Source organism: Diaporthe amygdali, assembly GCF_026229845.1.
Source record: "Diaporthe amygdali strain CAA958 chromosome Unknown NODE_6_length_1560011_cov_65_102424, whole genome shotgun sequence".
In the NCBI taxonomy this organism is placed as follows: Eukaryota; Fungi; Ascomycota; class Sordariomycetes; order Diaporthales; family Diaporthaceae; genus Diaporthe; species Diaporthe amygdali.
This window is the reverse complement of record NW_026517026.1, coordinates 1,248,830-1,275,347: the sequence shown is the minus strand read 5'-3', so window position 1 is coordinate 1,275,347 and position 26,518 is coordinate 1,248,830. Positions and strand designations below refer to the sequence as shown.

Here is a 26,518-nt window from a genome sequence, read left to right as displayed (position 1 = left end):
CTGCATCTTCGTCGCTTTCTATTCACTCAGAATTATAAACCGTCGCCAATTTTTAGGCGGCTAGAGGAGTAAATCGCAACTTGAACCGGACTCTTTACCACATCTGTTCAACGCATCTCTTCAACCGATCCTGATCTTGATCTCATCGACGGTGGCTTGCTCTGGCAACTTCATCGGGCGTACTGGCTGGCCCACACTCGACTTCAAGTTCATCGTCCCAGCGTGTCTCATCCGTCTCAAGGGCATCCGTTCAGCTAGCCTGGACATCTGGTCGTTGCTTGTTTCGTTCGGCTTCTTCGGTTTCCGATTCGATTGGGGGGGTTCAAGCCATTTCTTCTTTTGCTACCTTTTCGGATGGCCATCGCTTGACCTCTCCGGCTCCTGGGATTTGGTGTTTCAAGTGTTTGAATCTACTTCGGAACTGTCAGTGCCACTCAAACGTTGATCCCGTCCTGGAGTTCGACAACCTTATTCCTCTTTGCTATCCCTGCCACGGATCGCACTACAAAGTACTGTCATATCCCATCCCGTCCACATCCAATTCATATCGTGACACTTGACAACATCCCCACCCGCTTCATCAGACAAACTTACAACATTTAATACCGAGCCAACCTCCACCCAGGCGACTCCCCTTCTCTTCACCCCGCCTCTTGTACTCTCCACCAGGGAACGACGACACCGGATTACCTTGCTTAATCAAGCACTGCTCGGCCAGCCTTTCAACGTGACCACTGGTATTTCGTGTCACGTACCTGAGTCCGACAAACATCTCTCAACTTTGTGGCCCTCGATGGGTGCTTAGTGCTTGCTTGACACATTGACAACACCTCCCCAGGACATCTCATATCAACCGTCTGCCGAGGAACTTGTACGACAACTCGGGAACAATCAGTATAGCGGAGTACTACGAGGATCTTCCAACCCAGTCTAGCGTGACGAGGAGTTGATTACCGTTTCCTTCATAAGACAGCTGGCTGCCCAAGAAGGCCGGAAAATCTCATATTTGAGGATTTCCACAACAAAGAGGTGGTATACAAGTACGGACGGACTGATTGCTGTCCACCCCAATCAAGTCATCACATCCTGGCATCTTCATACAGCAGAGGTTCGTCTTCCTTGCCAAACCAGCCCCTTCGTTGATTCTTGTAGCCTTGGCGACCGAGTGAATCAAGACTTACATTCTGATAGGTATCCCCTCAATAAGTGACTCAATGAACGTCACGTCATTACTAAACACATCGGGGGCGGCCCAGGCCGCAGGTGCGAGGCGCGCTTCAGGCCCAGTTACCATGGGCGGCTACGAAGCTGGAGACAGAATGGTGCCGGTGAGGACCTCAAGTGAATCAAGGCTGCCCGGCCGAAGCAGGACGCCATGGGATGCCGGCGGATATTCTCTTCCCTTGACTCTGAACGTGAAGAATGCGCAGTCTTCACCAGCAGCCAAGCCCTCATTCTACACCGAGGCGACACCGGTTGACAGCGTCGGCTCGACCAGCCCCAAGTCACCAAAGCACAAGTTCTCAGACAGCCGCAGCAGCCTGTCCTCATACACAACAATGTCGTCGAATACTTCCAGTCACTCCCGATCGCACTCGAGAATCTCATCACTGTCTACCGTGAGCGAGTATCAGCCAATGAACTCGTTCATGTCTGATTCAACCCCAACAGAGAGGAGGATGTCTGATCCCGACTCCGGGATGTCATGCCCTACTGTTGTTGAGATCCAGCCCCCTTCGCCATCCAGGAGAGCCTTCGAGGATGTGTCGCCTGATGCCTCCGATAACGACAGTCCAATGCATTCCGACCGACCTCGGTCACCTTCTGATGCAATTTTGGTTCGAAATCGAGGACTTGCTGGAAGCGCAAGGTACGTTGTAGTGAGCTGAAGATTATCCCGTGTTATTGGAATTCGTCCCATGTTTGCGCCCCTCTATTGTTCGCGCGTGTGAATAGCTTCGAGCCTGGGGGACCCACCCAAGCTCAGTCACCAATTGTCCATGTTCATCCCATTGTGAGCCATTCACCCAGCCATTGTGGTTCACAATTTATCCAGTGTTTGTTTCGCGGTCTGGAGTTGTTTAAATTGGCATATCTGATCTTCTGCAATTCTCTTCGATCACCAACTGGCACGTGTTGACAAACGCGCTGACTTTGACCGTCACAGCCCAAGTGATTCCAAGATCATCAGCTCGTTTTTGAGGCCTGATTCTCCCTCGATGTCAACTTCCAGAGCACACAAGAGAACCGTCTCAGCTCCTGATTTCCCGTCCCTTCAGCAACGATCTCATCACTACCCGTCGTTTGGCCCAATGGCGGAACCCACCCCTCCGAAATCCCCCACAGCTGATGAGCAGCAATCAGTTGGTTCAGACACCGCGATGCCTACGGATCCGGCTGAGAACACCCAGACTGCATCGGTTCTGCCTCGCCCTACCCCTCCTGAGCCCCGGTGCATGTTTGTTGACCCTTGCACTACTGGGTCCTCGCTCCGTAAGGCCATTTCTCACATCTTCGGCCGAAACAAGCTCTGCACCAAGGCAATCCCTCACGGAATTTGGGTTCATTACTGTCGCAAGCACTACCAGCGGTCTCGCTATCGCAACGCTACCGACTACGCCATTCGACAAGTCGAGCTCGTTTTGATTCAGATCGAGAAGGTCCACGCTTGGAGCGACGAGAACATCAAGAGCGGTCGCCGAGGTGACGGCGTTCTCAAGCACTGGACTCTTCAGGCTCGTAAGCGTGAAGCCAAACGTCTCCAAGAGTCAGACTCCCGGAAGCGACGATTCAATGACGACGACGACGAGGACCAAGAGTTCAGCAGTGGAACAGCCATTCCCGGCTGGCTGCAGGATAAGCTGAACAAGGACTACGGAACGGAGGACATGCTTGCCATTATCAAGGACGTTAAGGCCCGAATGGACGCTGGAGAGATTCAACAGATCCCCGATATCGAGATCCTGCCCGAGATCATCACTGATGGTAACGAGTCTCGGCCCAAGGCAACTGTCCGCCGTACCGGCAGCAACGGCAATGGCCACCGTCACACCAAGTCTGAGGTTTACCGGGCTCCTCCTTCCATGAGCAGCTACAATGGTCGCCCTGGCATGTCCTTCAGCCAGGATAACAAGCGCTTCCGCACAGGCGCCAGCACGTACCAGATGCCCATCCACAACCTTGCCCACCGCTCTCTTGGTGGCATGAACCAAGGCTATCCGTACCAAATGGGCAATGGATTCGCCGCCATCGCAGAGAATCAAGCGGACCCCAACTTTTGGAACCCCCAGCCTTACAGCAGCAACACTGTATTGCCTGCGCCTGTCCCTCAACGTCACGTCAGCATGCCTATGACCCCCGAGAACAATGCCGTCCAGTCTTATGCCCCTCAGAGTCGTCCACTCCACGTTAGAAGCGTGTCGGAGAACCCTGTACTGCACAATTCGGGTCACGGTCCCACTGGATTCCGTCCTTATGCTTCGCAGCCTAACCAGGGCTTCCAGCAGCAGGAGATGTTTGCGAACTACCAGCCACCTCAAGGCTATGGCGGCCCTCCGACTTACCAGGGACAGGGGTATGACCCCAACATGGGCTCTAACGACCCTAACACCCGATTCTTTGGCCCGATGGATGGTGCCTTCGATGGCTCAGCCGACTGGGACAGCCCGCGCAATGGCCACAACCGCGTCCAGAGCACCTCTTCCATGCACCCTGCGCACATGCAGCGACACCTGTCCTTGTCTGGTGGTCCTCCCCCGATGAGCTCGCTTCCTTCAATGAATGGCATGGGAAACAACGGTGTGCCCGCGTACGGCTACGGAGAATATCAGCAGCACCAGCAGCAACACCGCTACTAGAAGAGAAGCTTATCATCTTCTGGGCATATCCATCCAAGTCATCAGAGCGCTGGGGCACTCGAGCTTCATCCCAGCATTTATCCAATTCTCCAAGATCCAAGTCGCGAAGGTCAAATAATCAAAGGTCAAAGTTTGGGTGTTTCAAATCACAGACGCTCAAATCCTGGACTCTCGTTGACGAGCTTTGGTACGGTTTAAGGCGTCAAGGCATCCTATAGTTTGGGTTGGTCGGCAGCGGGACGGCGAAACAAGAAAAAGGGGGTCGGTCTGGTCAGGCGATTGTTTTGAGATACCACGTGCTGTTTTCACCTTCATTTATATCCTTATGGTCCCACCTAATACTCGATGTCACCAATTCTTCTCCCGCATCGTCATGGGCGTGTGGAATTCTCTCCCTCATTGCTCAGTTCTTCAGCCACCAAAAACGGCGCAACGGTTGTCGACGTCAGGGACCTCACGACGATACGATCCCAAAAGACAACTCATATTTGAGGTCTTACATTACATTCCTTATTAATAACTTGTTCAGGGGCGGGGGAAGTTGTGGTGAAAGATCAAGGCTGACGTTTGCGCATACCTGAGGCATGGCTTGGCTTGGAAAATCTGGATGGGCTTCAGAAGCCCTGAGGGGAGAGTACAGGTCAATGATGGAAAAGGGGAGGAAGCACGGAAAAAAGGAGCCTGCCTGCGAATGGAAGAAAGAGCCTGTCACCTTGCGATGGTCATTGCCATGCAATTGCGTTGCCCTGATGAACTTCACTCTTAGATTAAGGATTCTCAAATCATTATTATGTGAAAACATTCTCTGCACCTCGATTGTGAATTTTGTGATCCTTCTCGTCTCTACATCATACATTATCTGAGCTGGGCAGTCCTTTGAAATGGTAGAGATCAATTGGCTCCTCTTGTTGTCGGGCTGCCTAATCTTTCGCAGCCTTCCACCTGCTCAGTTTACAAATGCACTGCACGCTTCACGCTGACGAGGGACTTCTCTGCTTGAAGTTGACAGTCACTGTCACCACCGGCACACTAGCGATTTGGATGCTGATCACAGCTGCTTTGAAAAGCCAACCAGAGTATTGATGCTTCGCCAACCTGAATAGGTCAGAAAGACAGCCGCCGGCGCTCTCCTCCTGCTGGCATGAACCACCGTTACTAGAAGTGTCTCTCCCCGAGCACTTCGACAAGATACACCGGGCATCTCCACCACCGAGGAAATGATCGGTTAGGTAATTGTCGACCACTGGCACGAAGCAGAGAACGCCCACAGGGCTGCAGAACAGCGCAGACTCCCGAAAGCGCGGTAGAGGAGGGCGCGCTCGGCCAGCAAGCTCTGCACCAGCGCGCATGAACCGGGAACCCGGCGCTCGCAGCTTTGTGCAGAGCGCGCCGGTGGGGAGGCAGTCTGGACGAACAGACCGAGCACACAGAGGGCGCGCGCGGTGCATTTGGGGAATACGACGTGACGAAACGTGGGCGGAGAATCAGGGCCGCCGGCCTGTTAGGGCTGGGGCGGGGATCGGACGATCTGCTGTCGCGGATCAGGCAGCACGCTTCTTTGGGGACAATACGGCAGTGTGAGGAGAGACATCTCGACTGGAAATTGATGCGGCAGCACCGAAGCTTCATCCATGGCGCACATTTGTGGGAACGGGCATGAATGGCTGGACTTTTTAGAGCACACGCGCGCAGTGACTACCCGGGAGGAAGGGGTTGGATAAGAGACAGTAATCACAGGCTGAGAACGTCGGCACCAGGTCTCAGTGAAGAGGCTGCTCCCGTGATTCTTTTCGACGCGATATAATAATATAATTAGGCAGCTACTCACGGCCCCGTAGAAAAGACAAGAGCTTCAGAAGCGGCCCCGGAACCTGTCGGAGCTTCCGCCTCTCTGCTGTCTCCTTGGCCATCTTCCGTAGATATGCTATGTATATGAACAAAATAAGTAGCAACTATGCATGAGTGCCAAATGCGTACCGCTGTGCCAGCCATAGGGTATCTCAGTATCGATTAAAAATGCAAGTTTCCCGAATTCTTCAGCAGGAACTCAAACTGTGGCTGCCGGAAAGTGTCAGGCATCAGGCTAGCTTTGTCGGCGTCGAACACGACGAGCTGGTTGCTGGACGCCCAGTCGGGCCAGTTGATGAGCTGCTCGCCCTCGGCGGCCCTGGTCCCGCCGGAAGCGTCGTTGGGGTCGAGGTTGTACGCGAAGTTGAGGAAGTAGTTGACGATGGCAGAGGCTGCGAAGTTGTCCTTGATCCCGTAGAAAACCTGGATGAGGTCGCTGCCGTGGAACGTTCCCAGGACCGGCGTCCCCTGGTCGTACTGGCTCAGGTACGACCAGCGCTTGACGCCGGGCTGGACGCCGGTCGTAATGTTGAGCACGGCGCGCCGCGACAAGGTGAAGACGGCATCGCCAAGGAGTGCAGCCACACGCTTGAACTGCGGGTAGAAGTTGTTTTCGGTGCCCGTATCATAGGGCGAACCCTGAGTAGGATCATCCGGGTAGACGTCGACGAACTCGTCGACGATCTGTGGGTCTGTGTTGGTGAAGTAAAGAGTCTTTAGATAGGTCTTAAAGTCGTCTGTTGTGGAGATGTTGCTGGTGAAGATGCCGAAAAGCGTGCCCTCGTCTTTTTGGTCGCCAAGGATGAAGGGGATATTTGGAAGTTTGCCGGTGGTCGCGAACTGCTCAGGCGATGACACCAGGAATTTGCCGTCTGGCCGTGGCAGGTAAGAGAGGGCAAGGGCGTTAAACGAGAGGATTCCAGGCACGGAGTTCATGGATTTGAGGAGTTTCTGGAGAATGTTGTCAATACAGCCAACGAGCACAGTCCCAGATTGTGACGAGCAGAGCAGCACGGAGCCACTGACTTACCTCATACTCGGCTTCGCGAAGACACTGCAAAGTGTCTGCCTGGCCAGAACATCCCACTCCTTGCACAACTGCGTCATAAACTTGCTGAGCTTTGGCGCTGTCTACTGGATCGGTCGGTACTGCGGAGCCAGAATTCATGATTGCTGCTCTGAAGAGGGGCTTCCCCTTGTACGTGATGTCCCCTGAGAGCCACTATTAGCCTGCCATATCCCAGCCTCTGCTCGAGCGAGAGACATACCATTGTTGGCAATAAGTTGATCGAAGATAGAGATTGCCCCAGCACTCTCGCCCCATAGGGTGACCTTGTCTGGATCGCCACCGAAAGCCGCGATGTTATCAGCGACCCATTGCATACCCAGACGCTGGTCCAGCAAGCCCAGGTTTGCGCTTCCTTCAGCGAGGATCTCTTTGCCAGCTAGAAAGCCAAACCCGCCAACGCGGTAGTTCACCGCGGCAAACACGACGGGCTTTCCCAGCTCAACCGATCGCGCGACGACATTTGAGCCATCGTACATGGCCGTGCTACCGAGCTCGAAACCGCCCCCGAAGATCCATAACATCACTGGGAGCTTGTCCCCCTCCTTGGTGCCCGCTGGCCGCTGGACGTTGATGGTGAGACAGTCCTCCTGGCCTCCGATGATATTGTTCTTGAGCAGCGGCGAACCCACTATGGTCTCCAGGACATCAGTTGCTACTCCCGGAACGTTTGGGATCTGTATGTCCTCTCCAAGTAAGAACTGTGGGCATTGCTTGGGCAACAGTGTCGTGGCATCAACATTTCCCATGGGCTGGCTCGGGTCCAAGGGCACGGGAGGTCTGAGACGGTTGTTCCCTACGGGAGGCTGGGCGAAGGGGATGCCTTTGAAGTTCTCGACGAAGCCGCCTGCAGATCCGATGAAGGGGAGCGCGCTTCCTTCTATGGTGGCAGAGGGCGTTGTGATCTTCACTGTGGGCCCGAACAGCCGCTTCTCCTTGGCATACTTGATCCTCGGAGCTGCGTGGACGCCATCATGGAGTGTGCCTAGGAGCAGAGCGCAAAAGAAAGTAAGCATCATCTCGAAAACCTCATGAGACGGGCAGTGATTCAGCTGAGGACAACGAGGGCTGGGCTAATTGGACCGTAATGAGGGTATTCAAGTACTTTGAGTGATTGTCGTGACCACCTCTCGCTCCGAGACTATCTCAGGCCATCTCGGACGAGATGATATCTTTTTATCATCCCGCAACCAGCCCATGTCGACATCTCAAGATTCCGGCATTACATCATGCTGTAGATCATGCACATATGATAAACACGGAGGCAGTATGATGGGCATTGCAAAGATTCCCGAGGCTGCCAGAAGGCGGTTACGCCTGGCAGCTGACCGAGAGTCCCGCCCATGGGAATAGTTTCCATGCTTATTCTGTGAGGGGGGTCGAAAGAAATTCCCTCTTTAGGGTACGCTTGAATTACAGGCCCATGAGAGGACGAGAGGATGCTCCCGTGGAGTGGCCAGGGGAGGCGGCGGCGGGCAAGAGCCTCAGTGTCTTGTGATCATCTTTGTGTGTGGCCTTCGTCAATCGGCTACCCTACCCTAGATCAGGACAAGGCAGACACCGAACTCAGAAGAAGTGAGGGGAATCCAGACTCAGCACGATCACCACTAAGCCTTGGGATTTTGGGCCTCCGCCCTTCGCGGGGTTGGGAGGTGCCTTGCTGTAGGCTGACCGGCAATTTACCGTGGCCAGCTACGATGCGTGCCCTGCCGCAAGCCATGTAGTGATTGATTACCCGGTCTCGGGAACCTCCCGGGGCCAGGATCTTTAAACCTGAGGTGATCGCTGGCGCGGGACGAAAGAGGCAGTTTGCTTCAACTCCAGCCAGGCTCTCGTATTCGTATGGGGTTTGGAGACCACCGACACATCATGCAAGAAGGTTGAGCATGATCTACTCCAGACTTGCCCTGGGCAGCCCAATGAGATATGCACGGGGGTAATTGGGTAAAAGATGGACGGTATGTACTGGGAGGGAATCTGCAGGTAGGTAGGGAAGGCCTTGGCGAACACCTCCTCGACTCGGCGGATCGCCTGGAGCGGCGCATGTGATATTCCGGGAATAGTATACCGTCGTAGGCCCATCGTTCGGGAGCGAAGCTTATACAACGTGGTGGTGGGAACCATGGTGAGCCATGTTCCCTGCCTCGGCACGGCGTTGCGAATCATGAACGGGAGTTATTCTCTCGCCGAAGCTGCCGTGAGTTTGGACGAGTCTGCACAGCCGACGGAATGTGTAAGGCATACACGACATGACGGAAGGCATCGATAGAAGAGATGAAGATGGGCCAGATTGTGGAGCTGACGTCGCGGGGTATACTGCAGAGATGTTGGCGAGCCGTTGGACGTTGGAATAACCTTCGTAGGATTTGCTTACGTCTGGGTCCCGACAAGGCGACTGGGACGATACGACTGCGCTAGCAGTATACTGCCCCTTGGCGGCCCTGGATCCGGCCCGTTTCGGGGTTGAAACGCTATCAGTGCCACCCGTGGGTCTCCTCTCCAAGGACCAGCGCGTTTGACGTCAACGACGAGCCTTTTTCACCGGATGGCATTTTCTGAACACGACAACAATCCGCCTCCGTCTAATACTCAATTTCACATGCTATAGCTACCCTTGTTCTGTTTCCGCCTCTTCACTCCAATCCAGAGCTATCATCTGTCTAGGTACCTTCCATTGCAGCGAGGTGATCGCTGGATCGAGACCAGCTGGGATCTGCTGCTCCAGACATCTTCTTTGCCTGCGCGGGCCCACTGTACAGATTGGCACAGCGAGTGGCTCGCTCGAGGAGCTCAAAATGCTGTCCGCCTTGTACGTTCTGGCAGGAGCTGTCCTAGCCTACGGTGCCTTGTCTTGCTTCAATGGCTTGCGGACTCACATCGCGGCTGCTAAGCGGTCAGGATTGCCATATGTGGTCGCCCGTAAGTCTTGCACGCCTCTGTTCCGAGCCAGCTCGACTTGTTGCTGACTTCCGTGTTAGCAATATCACCTTTCAGTCACTATTGGCTATTGACGTTCTGGATATGGACGCCTATCATCAAATGCCTGCCCAAGTCATGGTGGGAGAGCTGGATAGAGTAAGCCCTGACTGCAAATGATGAGTGGTCTGCATGCTCGTACAACATAGCACGACTGACAAGATAATACCCTAGCCTCATGCAACCTGACTGGGCATATCGCCTCCTCCGAGAACCCTGGAAACGACTTGGCGATAGCTTCCTAGTTGTTACACCGGGGAAGATCATCATGTGGACATCCAGCGCGGAAGCTATACACCAGATCACAGCTCGGCGCGAAACCTTTCCCAAGGACACTTCAGCCTATGAGATTCTGGCCATCTTCGGCCGGAACATGCTCACCACAGAGGGTGCTGAGTGGAAAATGCACCGAAAGGGGGTGTCGCCCAGCTTCAACGAGCGAAATGCCGCCTACATCTTCGGCGAGTCTATCCATCAGACACAGGGGATGATCACGCACTGGATGGGGGACGACGCAGAAGATAAGCAGAGGAACAGCAGTGCCACTATCGACACCGTCGAGCACGACACTATGACGCTTGCCCTCAACATCATAGCCCACGTCGGTTTCGGATTGAGGTTCTTCTGGCCAAGCCAGAAGTTGCCCGATGACTTGAGTGTCCAGAACAAGAAGTATGCCAGTTTTGAGCCCCCAAAGGGCCACTCTTTGACATTTGTGGACTCACTGGCTATGGTTCTCGAGAGGATCCTCGTGCTCTTACTTCTTCCTCAGTGGCTCCTGAAAATACTTCCATTCAAGAAGACAAAGGAGGCGCTGGTTGCTTACACCAACTATGATAAGTACATGCAGGAGTTTCTACAGTACAAGGCTGAGGAAGCTCGCAGGGGCGCCAGTAGTGATGGTATGGACATTATGGGCCAGCTGGTGCGAGCTCGGTATGGTGAGAAGGGCACGAACGAAAAGATGTCAGATGAGATGATCAAGGGCAACGCCTTTATCATAATCGTCGCCGGCCACGAGACGACGGCCAACACCCTGCACTTCACCCTATCCGAGCTCGCCAACAACCCTGCAGCGCAGCGCGCCCTCCAAGCGGACGTGGACCGCCTCTTTGGGCGCGAGAGCGACCCCTTGACTTGGAACTACGAGAAGAACATCAACGCCCTGTGCGCCTCAAACGTCGCGGCGTGCATGAACGAGGCGCTACGGCTCATCCCGTCGGTCGTGGACATCCCGAAGCACGTCACCCCGGGCCATGATCAGACCATCACACTCGACGGGGACAAGCACGTACTTCCGCAAAACACAATGATCATACTGAACACGGTCGGCGTGCACCGGAACCCGAGGTACTGGCCGCCCAAGCCGAGCGGGGGCTCAGGAGACGAGACCGACCTGGACGATTTCCTCCCCGAGCGGTGGTATCGCCCCTCGCTGACCAAGGCGGCCGAGGCGCAGGACGATGACGAGACGGAGGACTTTGGCGGCTTCAAGGGGCGAGACACCAGCGAGCAGCTATACAGGCCAGTGCGAGGCTCGTTCATCCCCTTCAGCGACGGCGCCCGCAGCTGTCTGGGCCGTCGGATCGCACAGGTCGAGATGCTGGCTGCGCTCGCCGTGTTGTTTCAAAGGTACAGCATCGAGCTTGCGGTTGATGAGTGGGCTTCGGACGAGGAGGTGGCTGCCATGACATCGGAGGAGAAGAAGGAGGTCTACGAGAAGGCGAGGACGAAGTCGAGGGACACAATCAGGCAGGCGACCTCGGTGTTGACACTGAAGCTGCATGGAAAGCTCAAGGTGCCCGTCCGGTTGGTGAAGAGAGGAGAGGAGAGGTTTGTCAATCTGGTGGATGTCTGAAATGGTACGGACTAGGCGTGCATTGGGTGCTCAGACTGGGATGATAAGCATATGCGGAGATTTAAGATCTCAAAAAAAGGTGAACATATCACGTTGTACGCATTCATGGTCACGTTGTTGCTAGCCCATCTTGAACAGTCTTCCGTGCCAGCTCATAAAGTGCTTTGCCCGATTATTTCCTCGAGGTGAAGCCCAGCGGAAATGATAACGCCTACTAAGTGCCCTACAAATGTCGACAAGAAATGACTGGATCTACAATAGGATCTAATAGTCAGACAGGATCGGCAATGGACAGTTTATCCAAAATGACCTCACTTTGGTTCAGGCTGGCGCATGTCGCATCCATGAGGATCACGAATATTGGGCAACAAAGAAAGGCTCCCACCGGGGCCCCTCAGGCCCCCTCAGCTCTCCCCTTCCAGCCCCCCTGTTTTCCGAAAAGGTACAAGGGGTGGCCCAAGCTCCCGAGCTGGGGAAGCTAGCTCTGTCTGTTGCGGACCCGCGCTTTCCCATTCCCATCTCCCCACCCATACAACGCAGATGTGCAGTATCACTACCCAGCCAACTGGCCACCCCCCCTGTCCGCCAGGGTCACCTGCCAAAACACGCAGACACCCCCCCAAACATTGAGATCAACAACATAACCCGCCCGCATCACTCGTGTCTTAGGTACAAACACACTCTTGTCTACATCTTTGTCGTTGGCGCCCATATACAGTAGATATCTCGTCACAGACCATCTGCCTATCGCACACAGCTCATAAGCATCGTAAACTCGTCGCATCTTCTACGCGACCCACAAACACACCCCGGCAACGGCACCGACACCATGTCGAGCTCATCGAACAGCTTCCTGCGCGGCCAGCGCAAGTCTGACCTCCTCGAGTTGGCCGAGACTGTTGGTCTGGAGAAGTACGTTCAGCCACATTTCTTAAGCTTTTTCGCGTCTGTTCAGGAGCCTCTTTGCAACTTTCGATCTTGCAGTACGGCCCTATGGCCTCACTACCCACCCCGCTTGTGGAGCTGTCGCATCGCGCCGCTTCAGCACGGCCTTCTTGCGCCTGAAGACCGTTGCGCGCCGTCACAATAGACGCGACCTCATGCTGCCCGCTGTCCTTTTCTGGGAATGTCCACCCTTCAGAGCTTGTGACTAACATGCTACGTTGACTCCAGCACCGATGGCCTGAAGAAGAGCGATCTCGAGGTTGCGCTTGACGACTACCTCGCTGAGAACTCGAACCGGTTCAGCAACAATCCTGCAGCTCTGCCTTACTACAATGCACGCGCTCGTGCAATAGGGTCGCCGGTGAAGAAGGAGGCGCCCCCTGCTGAGGCCCCCAAGACCGCGAAGCGAAGGGCCGCGAAGGCAGCTGAACAGTCCATCGCAGCTACTGCCGGGTGAGTTGCCCCGTATCGCCGATCCACGGCGCGTCTTGTCGCGCGCGAGCACCAGGCCGTGGTAAACAAGACCAGCCTACTGACAGTGTGCCACCAGAGATGACTCTGAGCTGGCCTTGACCTCCGCGACGCCTGGTCGCGCTCTGTCCCTCGCTCGACGCATCCCGCTCCCAGCCTCGCCAGCTGACGTTGCCCGAGTCGTCGACGAGCGCACCGTCGCGCTTCGCGAGCGCGTTGTGACTCTGTATGAGGACTCAGGCGTAAAGGAAGTCGCATACAACACGCGCGACTCTCTCTCCACCGTAACCTCGATTCTGTTCTGCATCAACGCGTTCGAGCTGTACCACCTGCGGAAAGAAGTCCTCTCGGATCGCTATGCTTTCACCATCCCAGCTATCGCCGCGCTGGGAACGTCGGATTATCCCGTCGAAGTGCCCGACATGTTCCTGCTGCTGACGAGCTCGTTCTGGAACCCAGCACTGCTCTGGGCCTTTACTAGCGTGGTCGTGCCCGCGTTTTTCGGGTTCTACTTCAATCTCTCCGCTGCTCATTCGCAGCCTGGTCGCGGAAGGAGAAGCTCGCAGCCAGAGAACGTTGTTGACCCCTTGACCTTCAGCATCGCCAAGGCGGTCATCACGTACGTGGTCTACCAACAAGGTGTCACCTTTGGTGGCTGGGTAGACCAGACGTCCGTGGCACGCATCAACTCGGCCGTCTACGGAGGCTGGAAGGGTGTCATAGTTGGCGCCGCAATCACTGGCATTGCGAGCTTCTACGACGCTGTGTTGCGGAAGTAGTGTTCTCGCTAGGTGTGCGCGGTTCATGACACTGGCTGCCACCCAGATGGAACTTGGGCTCGCGCCACAAATTCATGCTAGCCGCTCTCCTACTCCGTGAGGAACTATGCGAGGCTTGCGGTGCAGTCTCAGGGTGTGGTGGGCTTCACTACATCCAAGGGAAGGGTGTTACAAGGCGTTTACGGCGTTCTGGCGTCGCAGGGCCTACGGCTTCCTTTCGACCAGATACCTCCCTTTGATTCTTTTGGCCGTGATCTTCCAGGAAAGACATGGCATCTTTGTGCCCCTAGGAGTGCTTTTTATCGAGGGCGCCTGTCTCGCATTCACCTGCCGATAGCCTCGCCTTACGGGCTGATGGTTGGCGGAAGTTGCATCTACGCAAAGAAACTGTGCAATCCGGCGGTGGACTTATCGCGAGCACTGTGTGCTTCTTTTGCTGGGGACGAACGTATTTGGGATGTTTTTCGTCGTTTTATCTTGTGATGGGCTCGGAGGGTTCAGCGACGGGAGCGGTACGCGTACTGTTTAAGTCTTTTTGTCTGCACGACTGCTGGTAGAAACACGCACAGCACGGATGGGGGTTTGGAGATGTCTTCGAAGAGGGGTGAAGAGTATGATGTAGTACGGCACGACTCGTTCAAGTTTTGAATAATTGTTGATATCCCTTTCCCACAAAAATCGTCACCGTTGCGTGTAGTGGAATTTACACGACCGCGCTGTCTGTCCCTCGACAAAGATGGCAGAAGAAAACAAGCCTCTGCTAGACGGATTCGAGATGAAGCGTTAGCGACCGTTGGGCGGCTGGCAGGCCTGTGGCGTCGGCGGGGCGAACCGATAGCGCGGCGCGGCCGACGAGCGCTTGGTTGAGCTCGTCTGTATTCTCATCGTCGGAGTATCCATCCTGTGGGAGGTGACGCAGCCTCGGGAATTCATAAAGGCGAAAGGGCGAACGAGAAGAAGACGCGACGCCAAGTCAAATGCAAATGCGCGCATGGCGTTGGGACGAGGGGAGTGAACGTCGGTTCTGCAAAGGGGACATTGGGTGAAGCTGCCGAATGCGAGCCAGCCTACTCACCATGAAAACCGCCCTAGAGAACATGAGATGATGTCCTCTCTCCCGACGACGCAGGCCGGCCGGACGCGCCTTGACGCTCGGCGGGCTTGGTAATAATGCCGCGTGGCCGGCCCATGCATCCTGTAGAATCGGGGCGGATAAAGAAAACCTCTAGAAGCTAGAAGGGCATTATATTCAATGCTCTGGGGGTCTGCGTCCACAGCTAGACTGATAGTCCGGTGGGGCGCGTTCAATGCGCGCCGTGGAGGGAGATGGATGAATCGGTCCTATACCCTCACCGACCCCTCGATCCTTGAGGAATTGACGAGTGTCGGTCACAAGCAGTGACGACATTGAGGCGCCCCCGATCTGAGCGAATGACCCTATGAAGATCTGGGTGGGTAAAAGCAGGATCTTGGCCCCCTCCAAATAGACTTTTTTTTTGCAACCCCTGGCAGCTGTAAGTGAGGCCAGCTGCAGGATAGGTAGGCTTGTGCCTGACAAGGGCGCTATCTAGGTGGTCCGGTGTGATGCCCAATATCCACCTGCTCAGCTGCTACGCTACGTGGGAACACTGGCCAGAAGCTGTGCAATGTATGTGAAGTGGCTTGCGCACTTTCACACTCTTGGCCCCAGTCGGCAATAGACAATTGTGTGATGGGCGGCCGTCCGTGTCTGAGCAGACATTGGGGAGGCACGACATGTAATTAAGACCTGGGGGCCGCTCGATATCGCCGACAGACAGAGAGTGGTGCTGCGCCTTGTTGTGATGCGAGGGCAAGGATGCTATTTTTGCAAAAGACCTGAAGAACGAACTGGACTGCCCGTGTAAATGGAAAACGACATGGCCTCGGGCCGGCGGCAACGTCCACATCTGGACAAAATGACTCCTGAAATTTATGCACTGCCTGTTTGGGGGTGGTAAGGCATTGAGGCATGTAGCAGCCCCCCCGGGGCCCCAATGTTATGCGGCATGAGAAGGGAGAAAAAAAAAGATGGTTTGGCGCGGCCACTGGCGAGACGACGATGCAAACCCAACATGGGGCTGGCAATCAGGGTAGGGCGAAGGCAGGGCGAGGCGAGCGGCCGAGTCGGTGACGGGGTCGGTGTCGAGAGAGGAGACTCACTCCATGACAGTGCGGCGACGAGGGGTTACAGAAACAAAATCGAGAGGATGAAAACAATCACGAGCTGGATAGGACGGATGGGACGGTGGAATAGTTTTTGTCAATAAGCTTTCGGCAAGACGCCAAGCAAGTTCTCGAGCAGCCCATCGAGAGCTATGATCGCCATACTCATAGTCATTAATCACGAGCGGGATCATCAAAGAGCTTTCGCATCTGAACAGAGGAGTTGGATTGGGCTGGGTTGGGTTGGGTTGATTTGGACTGGAAAAGAGAACCACACAGTAGACCTGCAGCCAGACCCTCAACCACCAACGACAAGGCAGACATCACGCTGTGCTCGTCAACACAGTATTTGGTCAGCCCTTTGCAGACCCCTCCCCCCCAGGATCGTTCTCGCTTGGGAGGGAGGTGAGGGATGATGGATGCGGGCGTGGGAGATTACGTAGGGGGTCAGCTGTGCAAGGCGGCAATGCCAACCACCTGCGGTGCCACATCGTCCACAACTCCCGCAAAAGTCTAATAGAGACTGACTGGTCTGTTGCTCTATCTGGTCGGGTGGCACTGGAAGAGCAGACCACGGACTTTTTCATCTGAATTGTTATGTAGAGTAGAGTAGAGCAGAGCAGAGTAAAATAGATACTGACCTAGATAACAAACGGCAGATAATTACTGTAGATGCCCCGTGGGGGGACTGGGCGACCGTGCCTGTTTTCCCCTCTCCACTGCTTACAGCCCTGGCCCCTCCAAGGTTGTGTTTGGTTGTTTGACGCCAATGCTCAGGGCTGAGAAACAAAAGCGAGAAACGAGAGACCACAAACACAGCCGTGGGGACGGTACTGCACTGTGCTGTGCCATCACAAGAAAACCTGCTCGTCTCCTTGGTCGTTGATCTTTGCCCTGAGACTACTGTGTCAGGGTACTTTATTGCCTGCCTGCCTGTGCCTGCCTGCGCCTGCCTGTCCCTGTGCAGCCCCATGCCCGGCCAACCAACTGGATTATCTACGTGTCTACCCTACCCAGGTACCCAATCCAACACTGTCGTGCCAACCTCGGGCCCTCGCGCTGCCTTGGTTCTGCTTGCCCGTCAGCCCGTCTCCAAGGCCCCTCCTCAAATCATCGATTTTCAAAGACCCCGGGGCCCCCCATCTCCTGCCACGGGCCCTCCCTGCCCGCGCCAAGCCCCAGTTACGCAAACCCACCCGAAGCTTTTGGACCAGGTCAAGCTTCCTCTCTCTATCTCTCTTTCGACTCGCCGGGTCCCCGAGCGGCACTTTCATCAAATATCTCTCTTCGACTGTTTCCATATTACCTCCCACCCCTCTGACGTCTGTCTGTCTCCTGCTAATCTGCGCCTTCGTTCCATCCCGGTGTACCGCATCCTTGCTTGCACCTGACCTGCAAGACACTGCATACATATTACGTCCTGCAGGGTCGCACATTCAGCATTTCGACATACTTCGACATACCTTACCCAGCATCATTCTCGAGCGGACAGAAAGAGCAGAACAGGCTCGATTTTGACGAGAAGCGAGTCACTCTATATGCTGACGATCAATCACCTGTGACGACGACCAAGGCTGGTGCGATCTCGAAAGGACTACCAACAACCACACTCAACCGGCCATTGCGACCGAACTCCCATAGCTGGACCGGATACCACGACTCTCCGAGCCTGAGCCTGAGCCTGCAGCGAGATTTCCTTGCCTTTCTCCTGCAGCTTCTCGGCGGACCCACCGCGAGCTGTCGTTAGTGGCTTCCAGACCCATCTCGCATCCATCTCGAGAGCCCAGAACCCACAGAGCACCCTGCTCTCCCCAGGTCTTGTCCTGTTCAGTTGCCTGGCACAGCAGCGTGTGTCCTTGCTTGGAGGTAGGTCAGATCGATTTGTCTGTTGTTTCCGACTGCCTTGTTCCTTCCCAGCAGTGGAGAGACCGACCGAGTCTGGGCGGCACGCCCACGGAGACCCAGGAGGAGCAGCCGGCGGGGGGGGGCGGGATTGGTCACGATCGAGTTCTATCTTGGGAAGCTCCCCAGGCGGGCGAGCCGCCCACTGGGACCTTTCGACCTTTTTTCAGGTCACACGCCGCCGCAGGTGCTTTTTCGCGATAGTCTCCTATCCACATAGCATTGCGTTTCCCCTCCTTGCTTGCTTGCTTTGGTTCCCTCGCTTATCTCTCCACTTTCTCGCCTTGTCCCCAATCAGAAGCCGCCATTGTGACACCACCTGCTCAACCCTCAGGAGACGCCCGTTTGTTGACATAAACCGTTTGCTCCCTGCAGATTTCCCGCAGCTCCGGCATTCCGCAAGCTTTCAACCCCAGCCTGAGACTGAGACACCTTTGGGCTTCGACCATTCTCTCGGATACCTCCCTGCAACGGTATCCTCCTTCTCTGCCCTAGATCAACGCAGTCTGCACCTGGCACCCTTGTACCCACGATGAGCCTGGCCACTACCGCGCCGCTGCAAGACGGCTCGTCGAACCAACCCGCCCCAGCGCTAGCTGAGCCGTTCGAGCCGAAGTCGCAGAAAGCTGAGAAGGTACGGACTGGAGAAACCAGACAGGCTGCTGTGGAGGGTGCTAACGAGCTTGGAAAGAAAAACAAGATGCGAGGGCTGTTCGGACTTGGCAAGAAGAAGACAGACGAGCCCGCAAAGGCACCATCAAGATCAGATCCCGCCGCGAATGCTGCCAGTGGCATGGGCAAACTGAACAGGAACCCTCCGACACGACAATCCACAACATCACCCATCCAGACACCTTCCTCCCCAGGCCGCGGGCTGTCCTCGTCCCCGAGGCTTGCGTCACCGGCCGGCAGCCAGATCTTTGAGCGGGATGTACAAGAGGCCGCACTTGTCCCGAACTCACCTGCGATCCCGAGCCACATTATGACCGAAAACCATGTGCCGCCTGTCCTCGACGACGCCTCCAAGGCCATCACTGATGACCACCTTGATCCAGACTCCGTTGAAATTATCACCCACGCAAGCCATCAGCCCGCCGCAGTTGCCGTCACCGGCGTCTCCGACCACATGTCCAATAGCTGGCAGGATGACCTAGCCTCTAGCCTGGCAGCCTCAGATTTCAGACCGGTGCATGACCACACGGACTCTGGGAGCAATTACGGCAGCCTGGATAATGTTGACATTCGTAGGCTGAGCTTCATCAGCTTCGCGGACGTGGTGCAGGCGGAGCATCAGGGCCATGCTGGCCTGGGTGGATCGAGGGAATCGATTCACCTCGCAGGTCTCACCAGCCTCTCCTCCGTGGGTGGCATGAACCGATCACCGTCACCAATACGCTCTCCCGTCTCTTCGGCTGGTGGAGCCTCACCACCACGTAGCAAGACGGGGTCTCTGAAGGGCATCGACACATCACCCAGCCGAAAACCTCTGGCCAGTCCCGTGTCAACGAATCTGTCCATGTCGCCATCCATACCTGCCATCGGCATCCCTGGTGAGGTCAACGTCGAAACAATGAGTCAGGCCCTAGGGAGAACGGGCTCTGACCTTAATGGGATGAGGAGCATCCCAATCAGTCCTGTAGAGGGGGCACCGTCGCGTTAGTTGCGCGTGGTCAAAAGAAGCTGTGAGGTGCGCGGCTGTCCTTGTCCGCGTCGGCTGGCAGTTGAAAGGTTTGGAAGGATCATGCGGCCGGCCTCGGTGCCGCCGCCGGTGTGAGAAAGAGCAATGCCTAGAGAGTCGACATTTCAAGAGAGAGAGGACACTTTCTGAGGAGTCGCTGGTACATTTGGCTGGGTCAATCCGAGGAAGACTCACGAGGAGGCGCTATTTCAATTCTTACGGACTTTTGAAAACTCGAAACAAAATCCGGCTGCTTACGATAACTTCATTACACTGAGGAGGCATTTCCGAATTCGCGACAACATACCCCTACGAACGATTACCCATTTGATTTCGCGCAGTCGTTACTTCTATTGCCCAAGGGAGGTGGAAGCAGTTGATTACGGTCGGCGAGGCACCCCTGGTAACGTGCTTGTTTTCGTGTGTCTGGCTTCACGGGAGAACGGAGCTTGGTGGGAAGTGACGATATCGATGGGCTTTCTTTGCTGTGCTTTTTGTTGCCGCCTTTTTTCCTGATTTTGACTACCTGGCCATGCCTATTTTTTGCTAAGAGGGAAGAGGACAAGGGAGCCAAGGAGGCTGCTTTGCTTAACTTTTATGTGCCTTGGAGAAACAGCTGATTGATAGGTTACCTAGAAGATACCTGCAAATATGGGGGAAACTGCGAGGGCAAATCGAACATTACTTTCCCGTCTACTACTCAGCTTTTCGTCCTGTGTGATGTCGGATCTCTCTCATCGAGTCGGTGAATAGGAACCGTGAGGAACTGACGACGAGGCGGCTTGCCGGATGCCAGACCGCCTCTCCGGGATGCTCCTCGCCCTATGCCACTGATTTGCCGTGCCCAAAACAAGGATTGGAAGTATGTTGTGTGGGGGAGAGGAGGTAGCTGCTCCGCAATACACGTGTGAGCGTATCGGGTGGGTCTCACGGCCGGGCCTGGCCGGGTATGGAGAACGGTCTTGGTATTTGTCCGGGAGCTTCGACAAAAGAATCGGAAAAGGGGGTCCGGAAAAAACAGAGCAACGAGCAGGGATTGACTGTCATAGCTCCGTGTGCCGCGATCGGAGGGTGCCGAGCGAGAGATGGGACAAGAAGAGACCGACTGAGGCGTTTGACGGTCGCCTCTTGCTTGCGGGAAGCGAGAGGGCGGGAGAGCTCTCCTCCCGTAACGACGCCAGCACGCGATCTGCGTGTGTGGGTTGGGTCGGGTTGGGCGGCTACTTTGCGGGCAAGGCTTGAGAAGGTCTTGTTGTTTGCCGTCTCCCACCTCGTCGGAACGGAGGCGAGGGAAGGCAAGGTAAGAAGGGATGGGCGGCGTGCCTTTTCCTCCCGCTTCCCCTGCCCGAGACATGTGCGGTTGCTATGGCTGCTAAGGACGAGAGAGTCGTCGCGTGCGTTCGTGCGACGTCGCCTGGCCGTGTTTGGCTTTGCATCTGGCACGCTTTTGTTGTCTTCTTCTTCTTCTTCTTCTTCGTTCTTTTTTCTTTCTTTTCTTTCTTTCCTCCGGAGTCTTACATGGTCTTTGGGGGAAGGGGGAAGGATGAGACAGTCGCCGAAGGTCATGTATGAGTTTACTTGGCTTCTGTGTTGATCAGTTGCCAGTGGGTCCGGAGGCGCACTCGGGCGGGCTATATTGCCGACTCTGCTTGGTCTATTAGGAAAATGGACTTGTGAATATACTAGGTAGGCTTGAGTTTTGATGTTGTGATAGTCGAGTCGTGTCGGCTGTACCTTTGAGGAGGGTATTCTCAAGCACCACTGGTGGGATGGTTGGGAAGAGTTGATGATCGCTTCCATATTCACGCCCGCCGCGGTCCATACTTGCCAATATGCCGTGGGTAATAGTGGCACAAGACACGACACAATCGTATTGACTGATCCCGTCAGGGCACGGGGGTTGTGCTACACGGGCCCCAACCGCAGCAATACAAGATCGATATTTGCCATCTGGTATTGCAAGATGCCGACTTGACAGCTTCCACGACAGGGTCGATTAGCATCCGGGAGAGAAGGTTGTACAGCACACGAGATGTCAGGGCCTGTGTCTTGTCCTGTGTGTAAATTCTGGCCTGGTCTGTTCGATGGTGTTAGTCATTCGGCTTTGTGCCGTTCAATGGCAACTACCCGGTATCATCTCATACCGCGGTGACCTGGTCATCGAAAGGTACTCGTCAGGAACGTCGCGCCCTTTGGGTAATTCTCGACGCCAGTTGATCCAATCCAACAAGGGAGTCGCCGAATGTCAGCGTGACTCGGAGCCGCGATCGGACAGGCCAGACCGGAAGTCGGGTGAGTAGCCGGCCAACTTCCATTCGCCCTGCACCCAGCATCCGTTTTCCGACCACCACCTACCTCCCCTTGCCCAATCGTATCCCTCGCCTTGTGGTGCTCGACTACGAAGCAATATGATACACAACTTCGCAGCATGGCCCCGGATGCCTGCACTGCGACCACATCATTGTCCAAGGGGTGAGTGGCTGCAGGATTAGCTGCTAACCTGTCACGCCTGTTTGATATTACCGATCGAGCAGGCCGCCTGTGGGGACCAACATCTGTCACCCGTCAGGCTCCCCGTCAGTCTTCCCGTCCCACATCTTTGTATCCGTCGGTAGACCGCGACGAGAGAAAGCGAGCGAAGGAAGAGTGGGTCAGAAGACACACGCCGACTCAACTTAGGTCTATTAGGCTGTTGGGCTACTGTTTCGCGGCTATGTCACGGCAATAGACCGCAGATAACGGCGACCACGCTGCCATGGCGCCAGGGACGGCATGCATTTGTCCATGGACCATGGATGGACGGGCTCTGCTATCACAAAGTCTGCCACCCCGGCGCGGCGCAGATCCTTTTTTTTTTCACCATGCCGCTGACTGGCTGGCTGGCTAGTCAAACGGGCCGCCCGATTGTATTTTGCAACCTCTGGTCCCAGGATACAACTGGTCCCGTCGGGCCCAATGCTTGTTTTCGATCCGGACCTAGTGGCCAACTTCCATTGCCGCTCCCCACCGATTCTCGGACCGCAACCGTCGTCAAGTCACTTAGTCGCTCAGCCTGTCTGTCTGTCAGTGTGTCTTTCTGGGGCCGTGGTAAAGGAAGCCCGCGCTCCACCCTATACTTAGGTCGAAACAGGAAGGCATCCACGGTGGATCTCGCTGCCGGCAGCCGATGACTCTTGGGCAGAGAATGGGGCATAACCTCCCGGACACAGGATGCCACCTCGCGCACACCCCAGACTCACACTGCGCATGCACAGGAACCAATGCAGTCTAGCAGTCTAGATAAGGCGAGTGCCTTGCTGCCACGACATGGGAGATCGTCCTTGGCCAGGCCTTCCTTCTCTCCTCCACCATCGGCCAGGTCGATCGAGCCTCCTTTGCCGCAGCGATATCGTCTGTCTCCCCAGGTGCGGAACCTCCCCAGACTTGTCGTCTTGTCTCCATAGCTCCCGGCTTTTTGCCGAGAGGCGGGATAGGCCCGATTGTCTTCAATTTTGTCCACCTTATATGTGTCACCGTCTCAGCCTTCGTCTCAGCAGCAGTGGAGGACCCGTTGACACTACTTGGCAACCGAGAAGTCTCGCCTGCTATGATACCCTCACTATCCCCCTTAGTCCTCAAAACGAAGGTACCCTAAGTCCCCGTCCCATGACACGTCAAGATGAACACGACCAAGAAGCAACCCGGTGCCCCTGCCGTGGGAGAGCAGCACGACCGAAAAGACGACGACGGGTACGACAATGACCTAGAAGCCGGACGAACCGATAGGGAAGAAGGGGACCACCGCTCAACAACCCTCACGGTCTCAGAAGACTCAGACGACGACTCCTCCCCCTCCTCCTCGCCGTCCTCCTCCCGCCGGCACAGCGCCACCAGCACAGGCGGCCCGGCCCAGCGGACGGCCAGCCCGCCAGCCCCGATGGTGCGGATCTCGACCAACGTCTCGCTCGGGCCGGACAACCCCGTGGAGCACTACACGTCGTACATCGAGGTGCCGGACTCGGTGTACGACCGGCTCCCGCAGCACCGCAAGCTGGTCATCGTCGCCCTGCTGTCCTTCTGCTCGTTCCTGGCCCCCATCTCGTCCACCACCGTGCTCTCGGCCGTGCCCGAGGTCGCTGCCACGTTCCACACCACGGGGTCCATCATCAACCTGTCTAACGCCATGTACATGCTGTTTATGGGCCTCTCGCCCATCGTGTGGGGGCCATTCAGCGAGGTCTGGGGGAGGAAGATTGTGAGTTGGGCCGTCTTGTTTTCCCCATCTGCGAATCATGATTGTTTTGGGTGGATGGTCGTGGTTCTTGCTGTGGCAGGAGCAGCTTGGAGACTGAGTATCGCAGCGCTGACCTTTGTTTGGGTGGACGTCCAGATCACTTGCACGACGGCAGTGCTCTTCTTTGGCTGCAGCATCGGAACTGCACTGGCGCCCAATCTGGCTGCGTTCTTCGTTTTCCGCATCTTGACAGCCTTTGAGGGAACGGCATTCCTGCTCGTTGGGTCGGCATGTCTACAGTATGTGTCCCGTGCATTAAGAAAAAACGCCACACTGCCTTCTCGATGTTCTGCTTTTCTCTATTTCTTGACTGACATTCGGGATCAGGGACATCTTCCGCCCCACTGAACGAGCGACGGCGATGGGGTGGTTCCTTAGCGGGACGCTGATTGGGCCAGCCATCGGCCCCTTTGTGGGCGGTATCATCGTCACTTACACCGACTGGACCGTCATCTTCTGGGTGCAGGCCGGGCTCGCCGGCCTGGCGGCGCTGGGGGCGATCTTCCTGCTGCCCGAGACGATCCACCACAAGAAGATTGACGATCTAGAGGGCTTAAGCAACATGAAGAAGGTCACGGTGCTTGCGAACATGATCAACCCCTGGAGGCCGCTCAAGCTCTTCCTATTGTATCCGAACCTGTATGTCGAGAATTTTGCTACATCAGATTTTCTGTGTTTGAGATCTTGTGGACAAAACTCTGGGGTTACGACTCTTGGTCTATATTTTTCTCTCCCTTCTGCTTACTTCCGCCGCCTTACGTGATGTTTATAGACTAACCATATCTGCTAGAATCCTGTGCGGTGTTGCTTCCTCTTCCCTCGTCTGGAACATGTACTCTCTTCTCACACCCATCCGCGTAAGCATATTTTGGATTATCTTTCTTGAACCTTCGGTGATATAAATTAGCCGTGTTGATAGACTACCTCACTGTCTACGCGGAAGCCCCCTTTAGGCCACAGCCTGCTAGACTGTCTGTGGGCGGGTGGGAATTGTTCCCGCTCTATCATCATGTGAAACCTGCTACTCGGTGCTTTTCTGGCTAACTCAGAACGACGCAGTACGTCCTCAACCCGCGCTTCGGCCTGACATCGCCCATGCAGTCCGGCCTGTTCTACCTGGCCCCGGGGGCGGGCTACCTGACAGGGACCTTCTTCGGCGGGCGGTACGCGGACCACGTGGTCAAGAAGTACGAGCGCAAGGAGGGCACGCGGGTGCCCGAGGACCGGATGCGGTCGGCGCTGCCCTTCATGGGCGTCGTGATCCCCGGCTGCGTGCTCATCTACGGGTGGAGCGTGGAGAAGGAGGTGGGCGGGATCCCGCTGGCCGTCATCGTGCTGTTCCTGCAGGGCGTCGCGCAGCTCTTCTGCTTCCCCTCCCTCAACACCTACTGCCTGGACGTCATGCCGGGCCAGGGCAGCGACGTCATCTCGGGCAACTACGTCGTGCGCTACCTGTTCGCGTGCCTTGGCACCGGCGTCGTGCTCCCCGCCGTGCAGCATATAGGCGTCGGCTTGTTCAGCACCATCAGTGCTATCTTCCTGGTCTGCAGCGCTCTGGGCATCTGGGCCACGGTCACGTGGGGCCGCGGGTGGAGGGAGAAGGCTGACCGGAAGAGGAGGGCGAAGAAGTTCGCGCGGGCGGAGAGGGAGAAGGGGGACGCCAGGGAGGCTAGGCACGTCGAGGGTCGTGCCAGGAGGTCCTCAAGTTCTGCGGGCCGTGGGCGTGAACGTGCGAGGGAGCACGTGGATCCTGAGAAGGGGCAGGTGCCGGCGCCGGCGGGCGTGGGCGTCTTGACTCCTAGGGATGACACCTCGGCACGGCCGTCATGACAGTAGCGTGCCTTTGGATATTGATACAAAAACAGATACTGCCGCTGGCTATAGCAAGGTGACTGATTGTAGCCCGGTGCAGAAGGATCATGAGAAGTGCGGTGATGTCAAAGAAGCTTTCGCCACCCTGCCATCTGGTGGTAACATGAACAAGCAGGTCAAGCTGCCGCGAGGGCTTCCAAAAAAAAAATTGGAGCTCAAGCCCTTGGGTTCCATTTTTACGACGACGAGGTCACCAAGACTAAATGATCAGGAGATACTAGTCCCAATTGCCTCAGCACGGTGCCTTTTTCAGCTACCAATTGCCTCACATGAAAGCTGTGGTTCTCGAGATTCGAGCATGCGGAGGCAGACACAACTACGACTATACATCCTGCTAAGGCCACAGGACTATAGTCGACGCCAGATTTGACGAGGTCGCCGTGCCAGGCTTGAAGCACAGTCGGTGAAGCAGAACTTACGTGTAGCTCCAGCAAACTGAAGTGATCAGGGCTGACGTCTGTACTTCGTCAACCCATCTTTTTTCGACTGGCCGCCGACGGGTAGCAGACCGCCCGGCTACGCTGAGTGTCGTATGTCGTGTTATAGGTTGGGGGCGACCGCCCAACCCACGCACATGTCACCCAAGACGGAGGGCTTGTTGGCCCGTGAGCAGACCCCGTTGCGGGTTGTTTACCCGCTTGACAGTTCGAGCTGTTTCCGCAAGACCAGGCTGCCGGCGCTGTGAGTGTTTCTGGCCCGTTTCCGTGCGAGTTGCGGAAACCCCTCATGTGTTCCTCTTCTGTCCTGTTCACTCGGGCCGGACCTCGCGTCAGTGTGGCTGATTGGGAAACCACGGGCGCGGTTGCGTG

The 26,518-nt window shown here is 55.9% G+C and overlaps 7 protein-coding genes across 7 annotated transcripts; 5 read left to right on the top strand and 2 right to left on the bottom strand.

The window, feature by feature from the left end:
- Window positions 1–1,292: 1,292 nt before the first annotated feature.
- On the top strand, window positions 1,293–3,857 carry J7T55_001128 (Oxysterol-binding protein-related protein 1; the record flags this gene model as incomplete). Its single annotated transcript, XM_053140413.1, has 2 exons — window positions 1,293–1,870; window positions 2,168–3,857. 2 exons carry the CDS (start codon window positions 1,293–1,295, stop codon window positions 3,855–3,857), a joined length of 2,268 nt encoding a protein of 755 aa, XP_052996774.1.
- A 2,010-nt stretch (window positions 3,858–5,867) lies between these two features.
- On the bottom strand, window positions 5,868–7,790 carry J7T55_001127 (carboxylesterase; the record flags this gene model as incomplete). Its single annotated transcript, XM_053140412.1, has 3 exons — window positions 5,868–6,656; window positions 6,736–6,917; window positions 6,974–7,790. 3 exons carry the CDS (start codon window positions 7,788–7,790, stop codon window positions 5,868–5,870), a joined length of 1,788 nt encoding a protein of 595 aa, XP_052996773.1.
- A 1,776-nt stretch (window positions 7,791–9,566) lies between these two features.
- On the top strand, window positions 9,567–11,605 carry J7T55_001126 (cytochrome p450; the record flags this gene model as incomplete). Its single annotated transcript, XM_053140411.1, has 3 exons — window positions 9,567–9,690; window positions 9,750–9,846; window positions 9,922–11,605. 3 exons carry the CDS (start codon window positions 9,567–9,569, stop codon window positions 11,603–11,605), a joined length of 1,905 nt encoding a protein of 634 aa, XP_052996772.1.
- An 829-nt stretch (window positions 11,606–12,434) lies between these two features.
- J7T55_001125 (uncharacterized protein) lies at window positions 12,435–13,800 on the top strand (the record flags this gene model as incomplete). Its single annotated transcript, XM_053140410.1, has 3 exons — window positions 12,435–12,517; window positions 12,779–13,003; window positions 13,101–13,800. The coding sequence occupies 3 exons, from the start codon at window positions 12,435–12,437 to the stop codon at window positions 13,798–13,800; spliced, it is 1,008 nt and encodes a 335-aa protein (XP_052996771.1).
- A 760-nt stretch (window positions 13,801–14,560) lies between these two features.
- Window positions 14,561–15,208, bottom strand: J7T55_001124 (uncharacterized protein; the record flags this gene model as incomplete). Its single annotated transcript, XM_053140409.1, has 3 exons — window positions 14,561–14,701; window positions 14,876–14,995; window positions 15,158–15,208. The coding sequence occupies 3 exons, from the start codon at window positions 15,206–15,208 to the stop codon at window positions 14,561–14,563; spliced, it is 312 nt and encodes a 103-aa protein (XP_052996770.1).
- A 3,210-nt stretch (window positions 15,209–18,418) lies between these two features.
- Window positions 18,419–19,546, top strand: J7T55_001123 (uncharacterized protein; the record flags this gene model as incomplete). The annotated part of the gene is made up of 1 exon (XM_053140408.1): window positions 18,419–19,546. The coding sequence occupies one exon, from the start codon at window positions 18,419–18,421 to the stop codon at window positions 19,544–19,546; it is 1,128 nt and encodes a 375-aa protein (XP_052996769.1).
- Window positions 19,547–23,222: 3,676 nt separating this feature from the next.
- J7T55_001122 (uncharacterized protein) lies at window positions 23,223–25,667 on the top strand (the record flags this gene model as incomplete). The annotated part of the gene is made up of 4 exons (XM_053140407.1): window positions 23,223–24,076; window positions 24,165–24,476; window positions 24,628–24,694; window positions 24,897–25,667. 4 exons carry the CDS (start codon window positions 23,223–23,225, stop codon window positions 25,665–25,667), a joined length of 2,004 nt encoding a protein of 667 aa, XP_052996768.1.
- Between the last annotated feature and the right edge of the window lie 851 nt (window positions 25,668–26,518).